Below are 15,996 nucleotides of genomic sequence, written 5' to 3'. Positions count from 1 at the left end.
CACTTTGTATTATATAGATTCTCTGAAGATAACACATGGAAATAACACTGCCTGGGACACAGGTGGAAACCTTTCTATTAAGATCATCTGTCAGTAACATTACAAATAGCTTTATTGTAAAGTAGAATAATGGTTCAAAACATGAGGTCCACAGATGTCTGAGCGTGTTCACGAACCCATCTAAGATTTAAGGGTAGGGAGGATAGTTATATTAAGGATGGGGAGAAAGCAGGAAAAATGCTGGGGACCTACTATTACCATCATGCCAACTCTAGCTTAAAATTATTACACAGGGTTATCATGCTATTGCCTCTGCCAGTTTGGATAGGAAATCACATAGTTTGATATTATCATCTCTAACCCATAGGCTGGAGAGGAGGCAGCATGGAAAAGTCCCACTGAAGGAATAGGATCTGAGTTCCATTTTACTGTCTGAATCTTACCATTCTCTGCTGAAAAATCCCAGATTCCATACATCCTATCTCACAAAATGAAATGATCAAATTGGAAATAAGAAGACGTGAGTGAAAGAATGACATTATTGTAGGAGGGCATAGTATTACTTGAGATGACAAGAATAAATATATAAATGTGATGCCTAAAAGTTTATAAATGCACTTGTTAATATATGATTTCTTAGAGTCCTACAAACTCCCTTTGAGGTGATTTGGTCAGCAACAGTCCCCATTTGATAAGCTAAAACCGAGGCTCAGAGAAGTCTGACTTGTTCCAACACTGGCAGTTAGTCATAGCAAATTCACATCCTCCAGCACCTTACCCTTTTCATTGCACCAAGCATATGGTCTACAGGGTCTTTTGTTCAATTAATCGCATCCTGAAAACAGTTTGAACCATTGTTCTTTAATCACAAATACATTTCATAAGTCATTTATATTTATTACAAACCTGTCAAAAGTTAAATAAAACCATATCTATTCATATGCCATAATATGCTACTTATTCAACAGCCAATTAGATTATAATGAAAACATACCAGTCTAATTACACAAGAAAGCAGGAAGATGAAAGAACATAGAAACAAATAACAATTCTCTATGAAAATTTGAATATAAATTATTAAATAAATGATAAATCTATAACTAAATAATATTTATGGTGTCACACTTGCTTGACTAAGAGAGATAAATTGCCATGTAACAGGATTTCCAAAGTGTGTAGATGCTGATGTGACAGATACCATGGGAACAAAGTACAAGCACTCAACTTACCAACAAACTGACTCCAAAAGTTGGGTAAGAACTCATGTTTATTTTCACAAAGGAAAATTCTAAATTTGGGGTTTTCAAGGCTGCCCACAGAAGCATCTTTAATCCATATCCAGAAGCATAGTTAAACTATGACAGCAAGGCATGTATGAAATCTAAGTATCATTTAAAACACTGCTAATAAAGGATGGGTATTCAGGGTACAAATTCAAGAGGCCAGAGACCGATCACTACCTCTAAGCCCCACCCTCCTGACATTTCTCCTGACCTCCTTTCCCCATACCCTCCCTTCCAGCCTTGGCTCCCAGCAGACACTAATAACTATTAGTTGAATACTGGTAAAGAGCAAGGAACAGTGCTGACCCCTCCCTTCTGCCCTGCCAGCAGGCTCAGAGGTGGTCTATGGTGGTAGGAAGTGCTGGCAATAGAAATGGAGCAGGATGGTGAACCAGAGTGGTGGTTACCAAAGGGTGGTAAGGTGGGGATGAATGAGGATGGCTTCGGGGAGTAAAGGCTCTGCCCCACTGACACATACTTTGAAGACAGGGGTCATGAGTTGGGCATTACTATTTGGAAAATTTCCTATCTGGTTTCTTGAGCAGAGTTTTTCATGAGAAACAGTAGCTAATGACTACAGTGTAGCTGTATGTGGCCCATCAGTTTGCTTTACCCTGAACTTGAGCTCTCCTCTCCAGCCAGTACAAGCCACCATCTTCTCTTGCCTGAACCACTGATACAGTCTCCTAGCTGGTCTCCCTTCTTCTATTCTTGCCACCCCAACTCCATCCACACACACATTCCATCCCACAAATCATGCCCAAGCCAGCAGCCAGACTGATCCTTCTAAAACATAAATCCAATCAGGTCACATCCTGTTGACACAGGCCAATGGTTTTCAATTATCCTTGGAATAAAATCCAAATCATTGGGTGGGGCCTGACAAGGTACCTCTGATTCTATATTTCCTACTTCTCTCTCCTACTCCTCCTCCATCTCAGCCCACCCTGGAATGTCGTCATTCCAGTCTCCCCTCCAATGTTACTTCTTCGCAAACACTCAACCTAAAGGTCCCTCCCGCATCAGTTTTTAGTTCACTGACCTATTTTCTTCAGGGCACTTACCATCCGATATTGTATTGTTAGTCTACTTGTTAGCTCCAGAGAGCAGCATCCTCATCTGTCGTTTTCTCTTTCTTAAAATGATCTAAATTAAGAAAACAACCCTTTTCTAAACTTTCTTCATCTAAATCAGTCCAATCTATTTTAAGGGTCATTATGACCTACCCTTCCCACCCAAAACACACACACAGTCAACCTTCCACACACATACCTTTAATAAAATGTTCTCTGGCACTTGGTTAATATTATAACTGCACACATGTATTTTCTATCTATTGTAACCAAGTGCTCATGAGGGAGCTTCAGCAGCAGAGATTTTGTAAAAATTTATTCAGAATTTATAGCAGAGAGAAGGGGCTCACTGGTGACCATGAGCTCACCAAGCTCTCAAAGCCTCTTCCTTCCCTACAGGGAGCATCATGTGCCTTCCAACAGGCTTGTTTCAGAAACCCTAAAGCCATACTCCAACAGCAGTGGTTAATCCCAGAGTCTACAGGGCCCCTGATAGTAACACTCAGGGAGAGGTCAATGCTGGGATGCCTGGAACTCATCTTAATAAATCCTCTGTGGGATGAGGTTGACTTGGAAAACTCCAGCACCTCGGAGATTCTTGCCTCCATTTGTGGTTGAAGTCATAAGCTCTGGAGCCAGACAGCGTGTGTTCAAATTTCTGCTTTGCTACCAAGTAGCTATGAGACCTTGGCAAGTCAGTTATCCTCACCAACACCAAGTGTTCTACCATAAGGGAAACTGAGTCCTATAGAAATGACTTTTCAAAAGGTTGTGTTTTTTCTTCATTTACTCACCTGAAAAATGGGGATAATAATAGTACCTATCCTTATGGTTGTAATGTGGATTAAATGACTTAATTAATAAATATAAAACACTAGCTATTACTATCATGATTCCTCAGCAAAATCTTTTGCTTTGCCTAGAATAACTGAGAATGGCCCATAGACCAATATGTATTTAAGTGTACATAAATGATCACCTACTTGTGAACATCTGTAAACAAGTACTTGTAAACAAAATGTATCTAAGAGAAGATCTAGTAGGGCAACTGAACACAAAAGAAGATTATGTAATTACTGATGTTTATATCTAGAAAGGCATCTCAGAGCTCCTGAGGCTGTTGCCTTTAAACACTGGAGCTTCCACAGAATGAGAGAGATATCTAAGCAGCCAGCACAGGAAAGAAACCAATGTTAATCCTCAGACTCACAACAACAAATTCCATGTTTGACTGAAGTCATTAAAACATGTGACAAAAATTTGAAATAAAGCTTTTGAGTAGAAATTTTCTTTGGACCTTTCTATAAGATCTGATTTCCTTTACTGCAGAAAATTTAGTGGCCATCAACTGATCATCTGATATTTATTAAACATATTATTTGCACAAAGCACTTAGGAAAAAGAAAGAACTACATAGGACATGAAGTTTTTCCTCCAACAATTTACAAAAGCACCTTGCAGTGCTTTCAGAAGATATCAAGCCAAGAGCGGAAGGACTTTTAACTCTGAAACGCGTGCCTTTTATAACCAAATACAACTGACACAATCTCACCTGTATATAGTTTTGCTGTCACAGAGTATTCTTAGCCAATGTTTGCATGCTGCATTATAAGCACCAAAATTTTCTCAAGTCAGACCAGAGCTATTAAAATTTCCAAAACACTGCTTAATTTCCATCCATGCCCTCCCAAATTTACCAGTATCACTTTATAGCACTTTAATGGCACTGTAAGACTGATTTTTTTGTGTGTGCTTTTCTATCAGATTTAAATGAGTAATAAGTCACAGGCCCAATATTATTAACATCTAACATGAACCAGAACACCATAATTATCATAATTCATGCTTTTACATAGATATCAAATTCTCAAAGAAAAAATTTGTATAAACAATTATCTAGTACTCACTTGAAGACTAGTGATTTGGACATTTTCAAAAGCCTGTCATTTGAGACAGATGTCACAGCAACAATTCCAAAATGCTTTATTAACTCTGCATCAATGCTATTAACTTTGCTCTTACGATGCTCTATTACGTTGAGTATTTTCAACACATTATTTAATGAAAATCGCTTTCACTATATCACTACCTTGCCATTATTACAAAGAAGGAAGTTTTCAACTACTAATCCCTAACTCCATTTCTTCAGGAAAACAAGCGTGACTACATTAAAGAAATAAAAGATACTTGAGGGGACTATCGTAAAATTTAAAATCTATAAGGAAAAAACAGTGCTTCTTCAAACATCCCAAGCTAAGTCTTACTGAAAGAAAACCACTGGTGTCTTAAAATTGTATATCACAATACTATCAATTAATTTGAAATAGAAACATTTTAATTTTAAAAATTCTGTCACTTCTGTGGCTCACCTCATCATCTTTGTACCAGGATAAGCTTTCAGCAGTAAGGACGAACCAGTATCCCTTAGAGCCTCCTTTCATGATGCCAATGTTGCTGATGGTTAGCCATCCCTTGCGAATCACCTTCAAGAGAGCACAGATTGGCAGAGATGTTTAGTTTAACATGAGCCCATGGGGAACGCAGGTTTGCACGAAGTTAAAAACAAGATACAAGTTACAATAAGAATAGCATTGTTCCCTCAAAGCTCACCTTCTATTAAACTATTCAGAATAATATATCTTCATGCTTCCCTGGTGGTGCAGTGGTTAAGAATCCACCTGACAATGCAGGGGACACAGGTTCAAGCCCTGGTCCGGGAAGATCCCACATGTCACAGAGCAGCTAAGCCCATGTACCACAACTACTGAGCCTGCGCTCTAGAGCCGGAGAGCCACAACTACTGAAGCCCGCGCACCTAGAGCCCGTGCTCCGCAACTAGAGAAGCCACCTTAATGAGAGGCCTGCACACCACAACGGAGAGTAAGCCCCGCTCGCTGCAACTAAAAAGAAAGCCCACGCGCAGCAACGAAGACCAAATGCAGCCAAAAATAAATAAATTTATTAAAAAAAAAAAAAAACCCAAAATAATATATCTTCCAAAAGCACAGATAACCAAAGGGAAGTCTCTCCCATCAAATGAACAAAAATCAAAATCGCAGACTTGTATGGATGGTGGAAGCAGAGAGACTGAAACAGGAATAAAATAAGGCAGATTAATAGGCTTGTGCCAGGCCTATTTATGGCATTGCTGCTACAATTAAAAGATATTTAGGGCTTCCCTGGTGGCGCAGTGGTTGAGAGTCTGCCTGCGAATGCAGGGGACACGGGTTCGAGCCCTGGTCTGGGAGGATCCCACATGCCGCGGAGCGACTGGGCCCGTGAGCCACAACTACTGAGCCTGCGCGTCTGGAGCCTGTGCTCCGCAACAAGAGAGGCCGCGATACTGAGAGGCCCGCGCACCGCGATGAAGAGTGGCCCCCGCTTGCCGCAACTGGAGAAAGCCCTAGCACAGAAACGAAGACCCAACATAGCAACCAATCAATCAATTAAATAAATAAATCTTTAAAAAAAAAAAAAAAAAAAGATATTTAGTTGATTGGACAAACAACAATAGACTCTCCATGCCCACTGTCTCTTATGCCCTTCCAGCCCACTGGCCCATTTGTTTGCCTGGTTTGCATCTCATTAGGATTTCTACCAGAGACTGGCCACCGAATGGTGAAAAGAAAAAACAAGCCAACCAATTAGTTCCTTATTAACAGCTCTCAATAAGCTGAATGGGGGAGAAAGCTGAAGCAATAAGCTAAAATTAAAAGTTTGGAGGTTTTTAATGGTCTAGGTTTATCCATCTACTTCTGGTTGTTATTTGCCAAACTAAGAAATACATAGAGTCTTCATAAAAATATTTAAATGGCATTTAAATTTTTAAACATTAACAACTTGGATAGAAATTACCTATAAATGGCATTTAAGTGAAAATCTATTTTTTCTCACAGCTTTTATAAAGTTAAATTCTGTTTTCCATACGGCATAGTTTACCATCTCCTCTATGCTAGATAATTTTTGTTGTCATAGAAATGAGATATATATGGAATTGTATGATATTGTTCTAAATGTCAAAAATCACCCTATACCTACAATGTCCATTATCCTAAACATCCTGAAATTTTTTTTTAAAATTACTTATTGAATGATTGAGTGTCACTTCCTAAAGGAAAATGAAAATAACCTAATAATAATCAGATTTTATGTTTATATTTTTATATTTATATTTTATTTTTCAGCTTTCTAGTTGAAGAAAGTCAATCCTAGGGAAAATTGTGAAATAAGCCAAGGTCATTATTGATCTTCCAAGCCTCTTTCCACAATCCCAGTCTCTGTCACCCTTGATTCCCTGTTTCAGTATCTCCCAGCATCGCCCATTTTCCTTTTTAACTCTTTAACTTTTACAGACCCCCAGGTAGAAGCCCATTCAGGCCCAGATTAAGGCAGTTCTCTCCATTGTTCAAACTTAACTCCTTCTTAACCCTCTGCTTCAGAAAGAAGGAAACAATACTTCTCAAAATATGGTTTCTACCAGTTAATAAAATAAAATGGTTATAATAAATAACCATTGGGATGCTTTCTAACAGTACAGATTCTTGGGATACCTATAAGTCCAAATGAATTAGAATATGTACATATGAAACCCAGAAATCTACACTTTAACATGTCCCAAAGTGATTCTTCTTCATACTGAAGTTTGAAAGCCGTTGCATGTACACATACAATCAAAACTTCATTCGTCTTAGAGCAAATAATCTCATTTAATTTTTTAGTAAGAAGGAACTGGTTATTTCCCAATAAGATTGTTACCCACACTACCAGGGCTTACAAATAGCATATTAATTATAGTACTTAATGAAAGTGTATTTACTATTTCATTTTATCAGGCATCTTTGGACAAAGAGGAAGCCTTCCAGATACTCCACAAATTGCAATAAGAAAATCACTATTTCACCCATTGATAGAACAGGCTGGCTTCATCAAGGAGAGCCATGAATTTAGTTCAACAAACATTTGTTAAGAACCTATCATAGGTCAGGATGAAAAAGCATGATGATGCCACACCCCTGTCCTCAAGAATTTTAGTTTTGTAGGGACTGAAGATCCATAAGGAGATAATTTCAACATAACAGTGTAGTAAGAGATGTATCCTTAGCAAGAGAAGGAGGACTGGACACAACTTAGGTAATGTTAATAGACTTTCCTTGGAGACATGATAGCTTGAAAGAGCCTGGCAGAGAATTAGAGTTAGGTCAGGAAGTAGTTCGTTTGCCTATTTATTTGTTTTCCATGAAGAAGGACAAACAAGAACAAAATATGAAAGAGCCACTTCATGCAGAAAATGTGAGGTGGGATGAAGAAATTGAGGCTGGAGAGGCAAGTGGGGTAAAGCCAGAGTTGATCCAGTTCAATAGACCACCAATTTTAGCGATAAAATTTGGCAGTACCAAAATAAATTTCAAGTACACATGTAAATTTATTAAGTCGATATGACCAATGTATTACTAAACTGTGTACATCTTTAGAAATACCAGAAGAAATTCTAAAGTATTATATGAAGATGAAATAAATATTTTAATTTTTTTATTTTGTGGGGGTAATGTATTTTATTTGTTATATTTATAACTTTATTATTGACTTCTCTGTGATACAAAGCGAGGGTACTGGCATCAATATATATATATTCAATACTAATAAATCTTAACTGTTTCCTTATTTTCTAGATAAAAATATGTATGTAGATGTTCTACTATATCCTCCTGCATTCCAGAGAATTTTGCATGCTCCCTGAGACAAACTAGGTTATGTAAGCTATTGCAATAAACCAAGTGAGACATGACCAAGGTGTGAAGTAAAGCCACGATGCAGAAAGCATGAAAATAAATAAACCTACTGGAGAAACACCTAGGAGACAAAATCAACAGGACTTATGACTGGATGAAAGGGAGATTAGTGAAGGTAAAGACTAGAACTGCATTGTACAGTAGCCACTAGCCACATATGGTTATTGAGCCCTAGTAACTAGTTTAAACTCTGATGTGTGGTAAGTGTAAAATGCACACTGGATTTTGAAAACTTGGCACAAAAGAAATGTAAAATATCTCATTAAATGTTTTAAAATGTATCACATGTTAAAATGAAAATATTTTAGATATACTGGGTTAAGTAAAATCTATTCTTAATGTTCATTTCACTTGACTCATTTTATTTTTTAATGTGGTTACCAGAAAATTTTTATATTACACATGTGACTTACATTATATTTTTATTGGACATTGTGCTGTTCTAGAATGATTCTGAAACTCATGGGGCTACCAAATCAGAAGGAATAGAGAAAGAGAACCAAGTTTTGGAAGTAGGGGAGTTGATGATGAATTCAGCCAAGGCCATGTTGAATCTGAGGTACCTGTGGGAGACACACATAGACGTGACCTGACCTCTGAAGCAAAATGGAAATGTTAGGACTGGACATGCAGACTTGCAAGTCATCAGCATATATACATAGGTGGCGGTTCAAACTGTGTGAAATAGCAGTGGCTCACAGTGGAAATCCTGGGGAGAATATCGACTTTTAAGAGGTGGTCAGGAATGTCAGAAAAATAAGAGCAGTGAGGTTATGGAAGCCAAAGGCAAGGGGAATTTCAAGGAATGTGCCATTGGGAGTGTCAGATTCAGCACAGAAAGGGACATATAAAGTGCAATGCAGACATCATAGTGTCTTTATCTATGCAAGTTGAAGTGAGGTGGTGCGATAAGTCAGAGTTCACTGGGTTGAAAAGTGAATGGGAAATGAAAAATGGAGACAATGACTAAAGAGAGCTCTTTCCAGAGGAGGATGAAAGGCAGTTAAAACCAGAAGAGACACAGGGTCAAAAGAGGTGCTTTTGTCATTGCTTTTGTTGCTGCTGCTGCTGCTGTTGTTTTTTGGTTTGGGGCTTTTTTTTTTTTTTTTTTTTTAGTATAGGCAAGAATCGAGCATATTTATTGCTTGAGGAGAACTAATAGTACAGAGTAAGAGGTTGGTGATATAGAAAAATGATACAAGGACAACGAAGATGGGAATGAATGAGATGAAGAGCACAGGGAGGGGGCTGTCTTTGAACAGAAATGTGAGCCTGGGAGGTTGGAAGAATGAGGGTAGATGTAGGTTCTCTGAATGGAAAAGGGTAGAAAGTTTAGAAAGGTCATAGTTGATCTTTCCATTTCACTGGATAAGAGAATAGATAATTATCTGCAGGAAAGTGAGGCTGAGAAGTTGGAAAGAAGGTTTGAGGATAGTGTTAAGCATTGGGACAATCAGTAATTGAATGAGACAACATAACTGGAATAAGTAAAAAAAAAAAAAAAAAAAAAAAAAGGTTAACAAAACACAACACTAAAAACTCCTAGAAGATAATATAGGAGAAAATCTAGATGACCTTGGGTATGATGACGCCTCTCTAGATACAATACCAAAGACACAATCTATGAAAGAAATAATTAGTAATCTGAACTTCACTAAAATTAAAAACTTCTTCTCTGTAAGAAACAGTGTCAAGAGAATTAGAAGACAAGCCACAGATTAAGGGAAAATACTTGCAAAAGACATAATTGATAAAGGACTGTTATCCAAAACATACAAAGAACTCTTAAAACTCAATAGTGAGAAAACAAACAACCCAATTAAAAAATGGGCCAAAGACTTTAACACACCTCACCAAAGATACACAGATAGCAAATAAGCATATGAAAAGATGCTCAATATCACATGTCATCAGGGAAATGAAAACTAAAACTATGAGATATCACTACACACCTATTAGAATGGCCAAAATCTGAAACACTGACAACACCAAATGCTGGTGAGGATGTAGAACAACAGGAACTTTCATACATTGCTGGTGGGAATGCAAAATGGCACAAACACTTTGGAAGACAGTTTGGTGCTTCCTTATTTAGTACAAACTAAATGTACACTTCCCATGTGATCCTTGGTATTCACAATCACGATCCTTGGTATTCACCTAAAGGAGCTGAAAACTTAGGTACATATATGCATGTTTATAACAGCTTCATTCATAATTTCCAAAACTTGGTAGCAACTGAGATGTCCTTCAGTAGATGAATGGATAAGTAAACCATGGTTCATCCAGATAATGGAATATTATTCAGCACTAAAAAGAAATTAGCTATCAAGCCATAAAAAGACATGGTGGAATCTTAAATGCATATTACTAAGTGAAAGAAGCCAATCTGAAAAGCCTACATTCTGTGTGATTCCAACTATATGACATTCTGGAAAAGGCAAAACTATGGAGACTTTAGATCAGTAGTTGTCAAGGGTTGGGTAGGGAAAGGGAGAGATAAGTAGGCAGAGCATATAGGATTTTTAGGGCACTGAAAATACTCTGATATTATATGGATACATTATACTTTTTTCCAACCTAAAGAACGTACAATACCAAGAGTGAACCCTAAGGTAAACTATGGACTTTGGTGATTATGATGTGTCAACATAGGTTCATCTTTGGTTTTAAAAAAAAATGTACCACTCTGGTGAGTAATGTTCATAACAGGGGAGGTTATGCATGTGTGGGGGCAGGGGGAAGTTGAAAAATCTCTGTACCTGCCTCTCAATTTTGTCGTAAACCTAAAACTGCTCTAAAAACAAAAGGTCTTAAAAATAATGGCTGGAAGCTGAGAATGAAGACCATAACTTGCAGGGACACAATCAACATAGTTGCATTACTGTCTCTAGCAACATTCTGCACACTCGACGTAGAAAAAGAGAAGGTAAGTGGGAACTGATCCAGGGCTCTGGACCCAAGTGACCTAAGTACCTAGGTGTAAAGATGTTGAAGGTTTGGGGCAAGAGAGTAATTTGGGTGATCATCCATTTAATCTAGGCCAGGCAGAGAAATGAGGCCAGGAGGGGGCTAATAGAGAGGCAGAAAATGCAAGAAAAAAAAAAGTCAGCTACTATGTAGATAAAGGCAAGAATAGAGTTTGGGGAATTTAAGAGGATGTGAAGCAATAAATTGCCTGATCTAATTGGCACCATTGGATTCACCTCTCAAAGATGCACCACTATTTCTAGAAGTATTGAACGTTATAGCCAAAACAGATATTTATTAAATATCATTTAGTCCAGCGAATATAGTCAATTAAGCTATATGGAAATTATGAGCTACTAATAACAGTTAAAATGAAATTTGCAAAGAATTGGCATAAAAAGTAATTAGAAGAGATTATTACATTCTATGACATTAGTCATTTTAATTGCAATAGGCTTTCTCACTTGGAGAGAAAAAGAGGATTACAGCTGCCGTGCTGTGAGTACACATGGCCTAGATCCCTTCATAGGAATCCATGGAAGTGTGTTCAGCACTGAAAGCTGTCAGCAAGTAGCTGTCATAAAAAAGTTTAAGAAGCTCTGGTCCAATCCCAACCCCTCCTGGGGGAAAAAAAGAAGCATATTTGCCAAAAATGGACTTTTTTCCCCAATGACAAACAGCTCAAAATAAGAATTAAGAAAAAGTAATTCCTAATGTACTTTTTCACAGAAGAATTGAGGGAGAGAGAAATCACAAAACCAAGGAGAAACAGTGGAACAAAATAAGAAAAGGCAAGCATTAAGGAAAAATGATCAGAACCCAAGAGATAACAAAACTTAAGGGAGGGACTTCCCTGGTGGTTCAGTGGCTAAGACTCTGCGCTCCCAATGCAGGGGGCCAGGGTTTGATCCCTGGTCAGGGAACTAGATCCCACATGCCACAACAAACATCCCACATGCCGCAACAAACATCCCACACACGGCAACGAAGATCCTGCGTGACACAACTAAGAACCAGCACGGCCAAATAAATAAATAAATAAATGAATGAATATTTTAAAAACAAAGAAGAAAGAATACTAAGGGGAAATTAATATAATGAAACAAAGGAAAGTAGGGAGAAAGAGAAGGCAAAGACTAAATAATAAAATTTGAAAAGAATGTTAAGCCAAATGTGATTGATTACAGTCTCTTCATAGAGAAAGATAGGTTAATTTTATATTCAAATCCAAAATTCCCAAAATAAATCCATCAACATTTAGTACAATAACCATTTACAGCCTTAGTGTTTGAATGTCAAATTCTGTCTTGAGTGTCCAAGTAAACAAGAGCATAAATATATGACTGGAAGGGACCTTGAGAGCTGAAAGGCCATGTCTTATTTGTAAGGCTTGAGGCAAACCATTTTTTAACATGTATTGCTGTAAATATCACCCAAGCTTCTTTTGCCAGATACAGATACTTTGAAAGTGGAATAGGGAGAGTGGAGTAGCTCAGTCTCTCCTCTTAAAGGCAAGCCTATTCTAGAGAGTATATGTTCTAGTTAGGTCCTCCACACAGTGAAAAGTCAGGCCTTCTCAGGCTTGGCAAAACCTGTATGTTAGGGACAAGTTCAGACTTCAACATCTGGCCAGCACACTGGATCATAAAATTAATACACAGACAAGGAATAAAATTATGGGAAGAAAACAGTACATGTGGAAAAGTTCTAATGTGGCCAAAGCTTTGGGTCTTGAACTTTGTGAGCGGGGCATTTTGACCTTGGCCTTATTTATGGTAGACCATACAAGTTTTTCTCAGGTTTGCAGTTGGCTTTTAACTGTTGCAGCCTGTGTGTGGAGTTTGTAACCACAGACTATTTGACATTTTGATCTTGGTAGATTACAAAAGGCTTTAACCATAGGGGAGTAGCTGCTTCTATAAAGGTAGTTCACACACCGCAGGGCTGACGTTGGTGGATCTGCAGAGCTGCATAGGCTCAGCAAGGCCACAGGCCAGGCAGGTCACTCAGCTGGTTGGGAGGGACCTACCTTTGCGAGCACAGGCATCCACAGGAAATAGGCTGCTTATCCTTGAGTTTGGCCGGCAGAGATTTTCCTAAACAGGTGTGCCTGGGGCAAGAATTCAACTATAGGGAGAAAAGTCTTTCTAAATACAGGCCTGATAGGCCTCAGGAGGGAGAATTAGATTTACTACGTTTAAACTGTAAGGCAACTGAGGTCCATATGTATACCACAGAGCACTCTTGAGGTTCCAGGTTTATTTTATTAGGTGGGAAGTAGGAAGGGTTAGATTAGCTGCCCTTAGTGCCATACTTTACCCTGGATCAGGGCAAGAAGGGAACTGTGGAGAGCTATACTTAACTTGTGTTGCTTACTGACAGACTCAAGAGTCAATCCCACCTCCCACCCCAGCACATGTTTTCAAACTCTCTCTGGATTATATAAGCAGGAGAAAGTCTCCTTAGGAGGCCCAGGCTTCTAGATGAAGAAATGATGTAACAAGAGACAGACAGAGAAACACAAAAGCAAAAGGGAAGTAAAAATTACAAGGTTTTGAATATGCTGCACAGGAAAGGAAGGTAACTCAGACAAGACCTGGTGACTGGGGCTGCCATGGCTGCAAAGTCCTAAACTTTGCAATAGCAATGTTTCAAGTGTTTTTCTCCAAGACTGTATGGATGGATGGCTTTCCCCCTTTACGGTAAGTGCAAAGTGGCAAAACTAACCTCTTAGGGAGAGATTTCCCCCAATAAATTTATAGGTTCACAAACTAGAAAAAACTGCTTGACAGCCAGGTAGGGCTAAAACCAGGCTCTGTCTACCCTCTCTCATTCATACCTCTGAATGTTTGCTATAGTTGGTGGCTATATGTAGGAAAAGGGTCTGGGAACATAGTGTAGCCTAAAGACCAGGGAGTCTATTTGTCTTATTAAATTTGGTTGCTGTGGAGCTGGTGCTGGGATTATCTTTTGTGTCCCACTCTTTGCTTTATTCATGAAGTAAGGAACACAAGAGATTATTTCAACTTCCAAAGCCCAGAAGGAACAACCCATTCTTATGGAGGTCAGCTCAGGGTATATAGCTGCTAAAAGAACCCCAACTCCACCTGGGCAAGAGAACCTCTTTGACTGAAACCCAGAAAGTAAGAATTGGGGGAGGACTTCAATCTGATGTTCCACAAGTATCTTAGACTTTGCAAATTCCTTTGGAAATGTAATCTTTGGACTTTAATTTCTGAGAATTCCATAGTATGAGGGGGTTCATAGTCACATTGAGGACACATCTATTTTCTTGACATTTTATTACTGGGTGTAATGTATTAGACTATCTTAATGATGTCATGTGATCATTGCAGAATCTCTGATAGGCTAGAGGAACAAAATGGCTGCATGTAATTTGAAACAGGAAATAAAATAGGGAGGAAACATGACTAGGGAACAAACCAGCCTTGGAGTGAATTTAATCAATGCACTATTCGGACCCATTTGAGAGCCCTCTATCCACTAGTGGTCCTAGCAGGATGCCCAAAGGAGCCATGATTAGCGTTGGAGGAGAGGCTTCTAGACGGTAGGAGCAGGACTGATAGACTGTTAATCTCTTCCCCCAAAGTGGGCTAGCTGCACCCCTAGTTAACCACTAACTTAATGATTAAACTCAATGGAATAAAAAGTGGAGGAAGGCTGAGGAGTACTGTCAAGGGGTGGGGGATGAAGAGGCCCTCCTGTTGCTTCCTCACTTGTTCCACTCGTGGAACAGGAAAGTGACTTCTCAGACCAGTAAATCTAGAAGGATAAATAGAGAAGTGTAGTCCAGGGCCATTCCCTCCCCCATCCTCTCCCCTATTCAACTTGGGAGCTAGCCTGCCCACAGACAGCACACACTCTGAGGAAGAAAGGGGTTCATGCCTGCAGTTTTAAGAGATAAGTTTAATTCAGGAAAGTGTTCAAAGGTTTTTCTCCCCTAAGACACTTGATAAGTCAGCCAACCGATATATACTGAACGCCTATGATGGACCAGGCACTGTGCTAGGTGCTCTGCCCATTTTATGACAAATGAGAGCAACCATAACTATGCACAGTGGGCTGACATAATGTGAAAAATAGATTTTCATATCCAGTGAACTTACGATTGGGATAAAGAAGCTGTGAAAACAAACAAATCAGGTAAAACAGAATAATCAAATTAAGATAGAAAATAATCAAATATTTGATGAAATATTGTTTGTTTTGTTCTCAAGACTCTATAAAATACTACTACAAATGAATTGGCTGAACGACATTTTTATGTTTGGATGTTCCTTTCATGGATTTAACTTTCGAGGAAATCAGAGCACAGAGTTTTGTAAGTATCTGAAATAGGCAAAGAACACAGTTTGACTCCATTTCTAGGAATTCAAGAAAAATAACAATAGCTAACATTTACTAACACTACTCTGTACCAGGAGTTGTGCTAAGAGCTCCATGTGCATTATTTCTTTTAATCCACATAGTAATCCTTTGAGGGGGGATTTCCCTATGTGACAGGTAAAGGAACTACATACAGTCAGGCTCCTATTGCACTGCTAGCAGGCTTTCTTACATCTTGCTCTGCTGTGCAGAGCACACTCAGAGGATTCAGCACCTTAGCACCTGAAAAAAATAGAGTCTCTCTGGTGGTCCAACTTCAGAGCCCTAGCCCTTAATTCACGACACATACAAGGATGTTGGCTACCGTACTGTTTTTAACAGCAAGCAATTGGAAACAACCTATCTGCCAAACTGGAAACTGGTTAATAGATTATGATATACTCATCTGATGTTAAATTAAGCTGAGGAAAAACACCTACTCTATGATGTGAGATAACATTTTTGCAAGGGAGTGCTAACACTGGGCAGGACTCT

The 15,996-nt window shown here is 38.7% G+C and overlaps 1 protein-coding gene across 6 annotated transcripts in view; it reads right to left on the bottom strand.

Annotated features, from left to right (window-relative positions):
• DNM3 (dynamin 3) overlaps positions 1-15,996 on the bottom strand; it is a 571,218-nt gene that overhangs the window by 269,886 nt on the left and 285,336 nt on the right. For all 6 annotated transcript variants that reach the window (XM_036859907.1, XM_036859878.1, XM_036859887.1 and 3 more), the window contains one exon: positions 4,726-4,839. In XM_036859907.1, the coding sequence (XP_036715802.1) occupies positions 4,726-4,839 (114 nt within the window). The remainder of the gene's footprint in view (positions 1-4,725; positions 4,840-15,996) is intronic.

The sequence above is a fragment of the Balaenoptera musculus genome, chromosome 1 (genome assembly GCF_009873245.2).
Source record: "Balaenoptera musculus isolate JJ_BM4_2016_0621 chromosome 1, mBalMus1.pri.v3, whole genome shotgun sequence".
Classification (NCBI taxonomy): domain Eukaryota; kingdom Metazoa; phylum Chordata; class Mammalia; order Artiodactyla; family Balaenopteridae; genus Balaenoptera; species Balaenoptera musculus.
The sequence above is the reverse complement of the archived record's forward strand: the minus strand, read 5'-3'. Positions and strand labels throughout refer to the sequence as shown.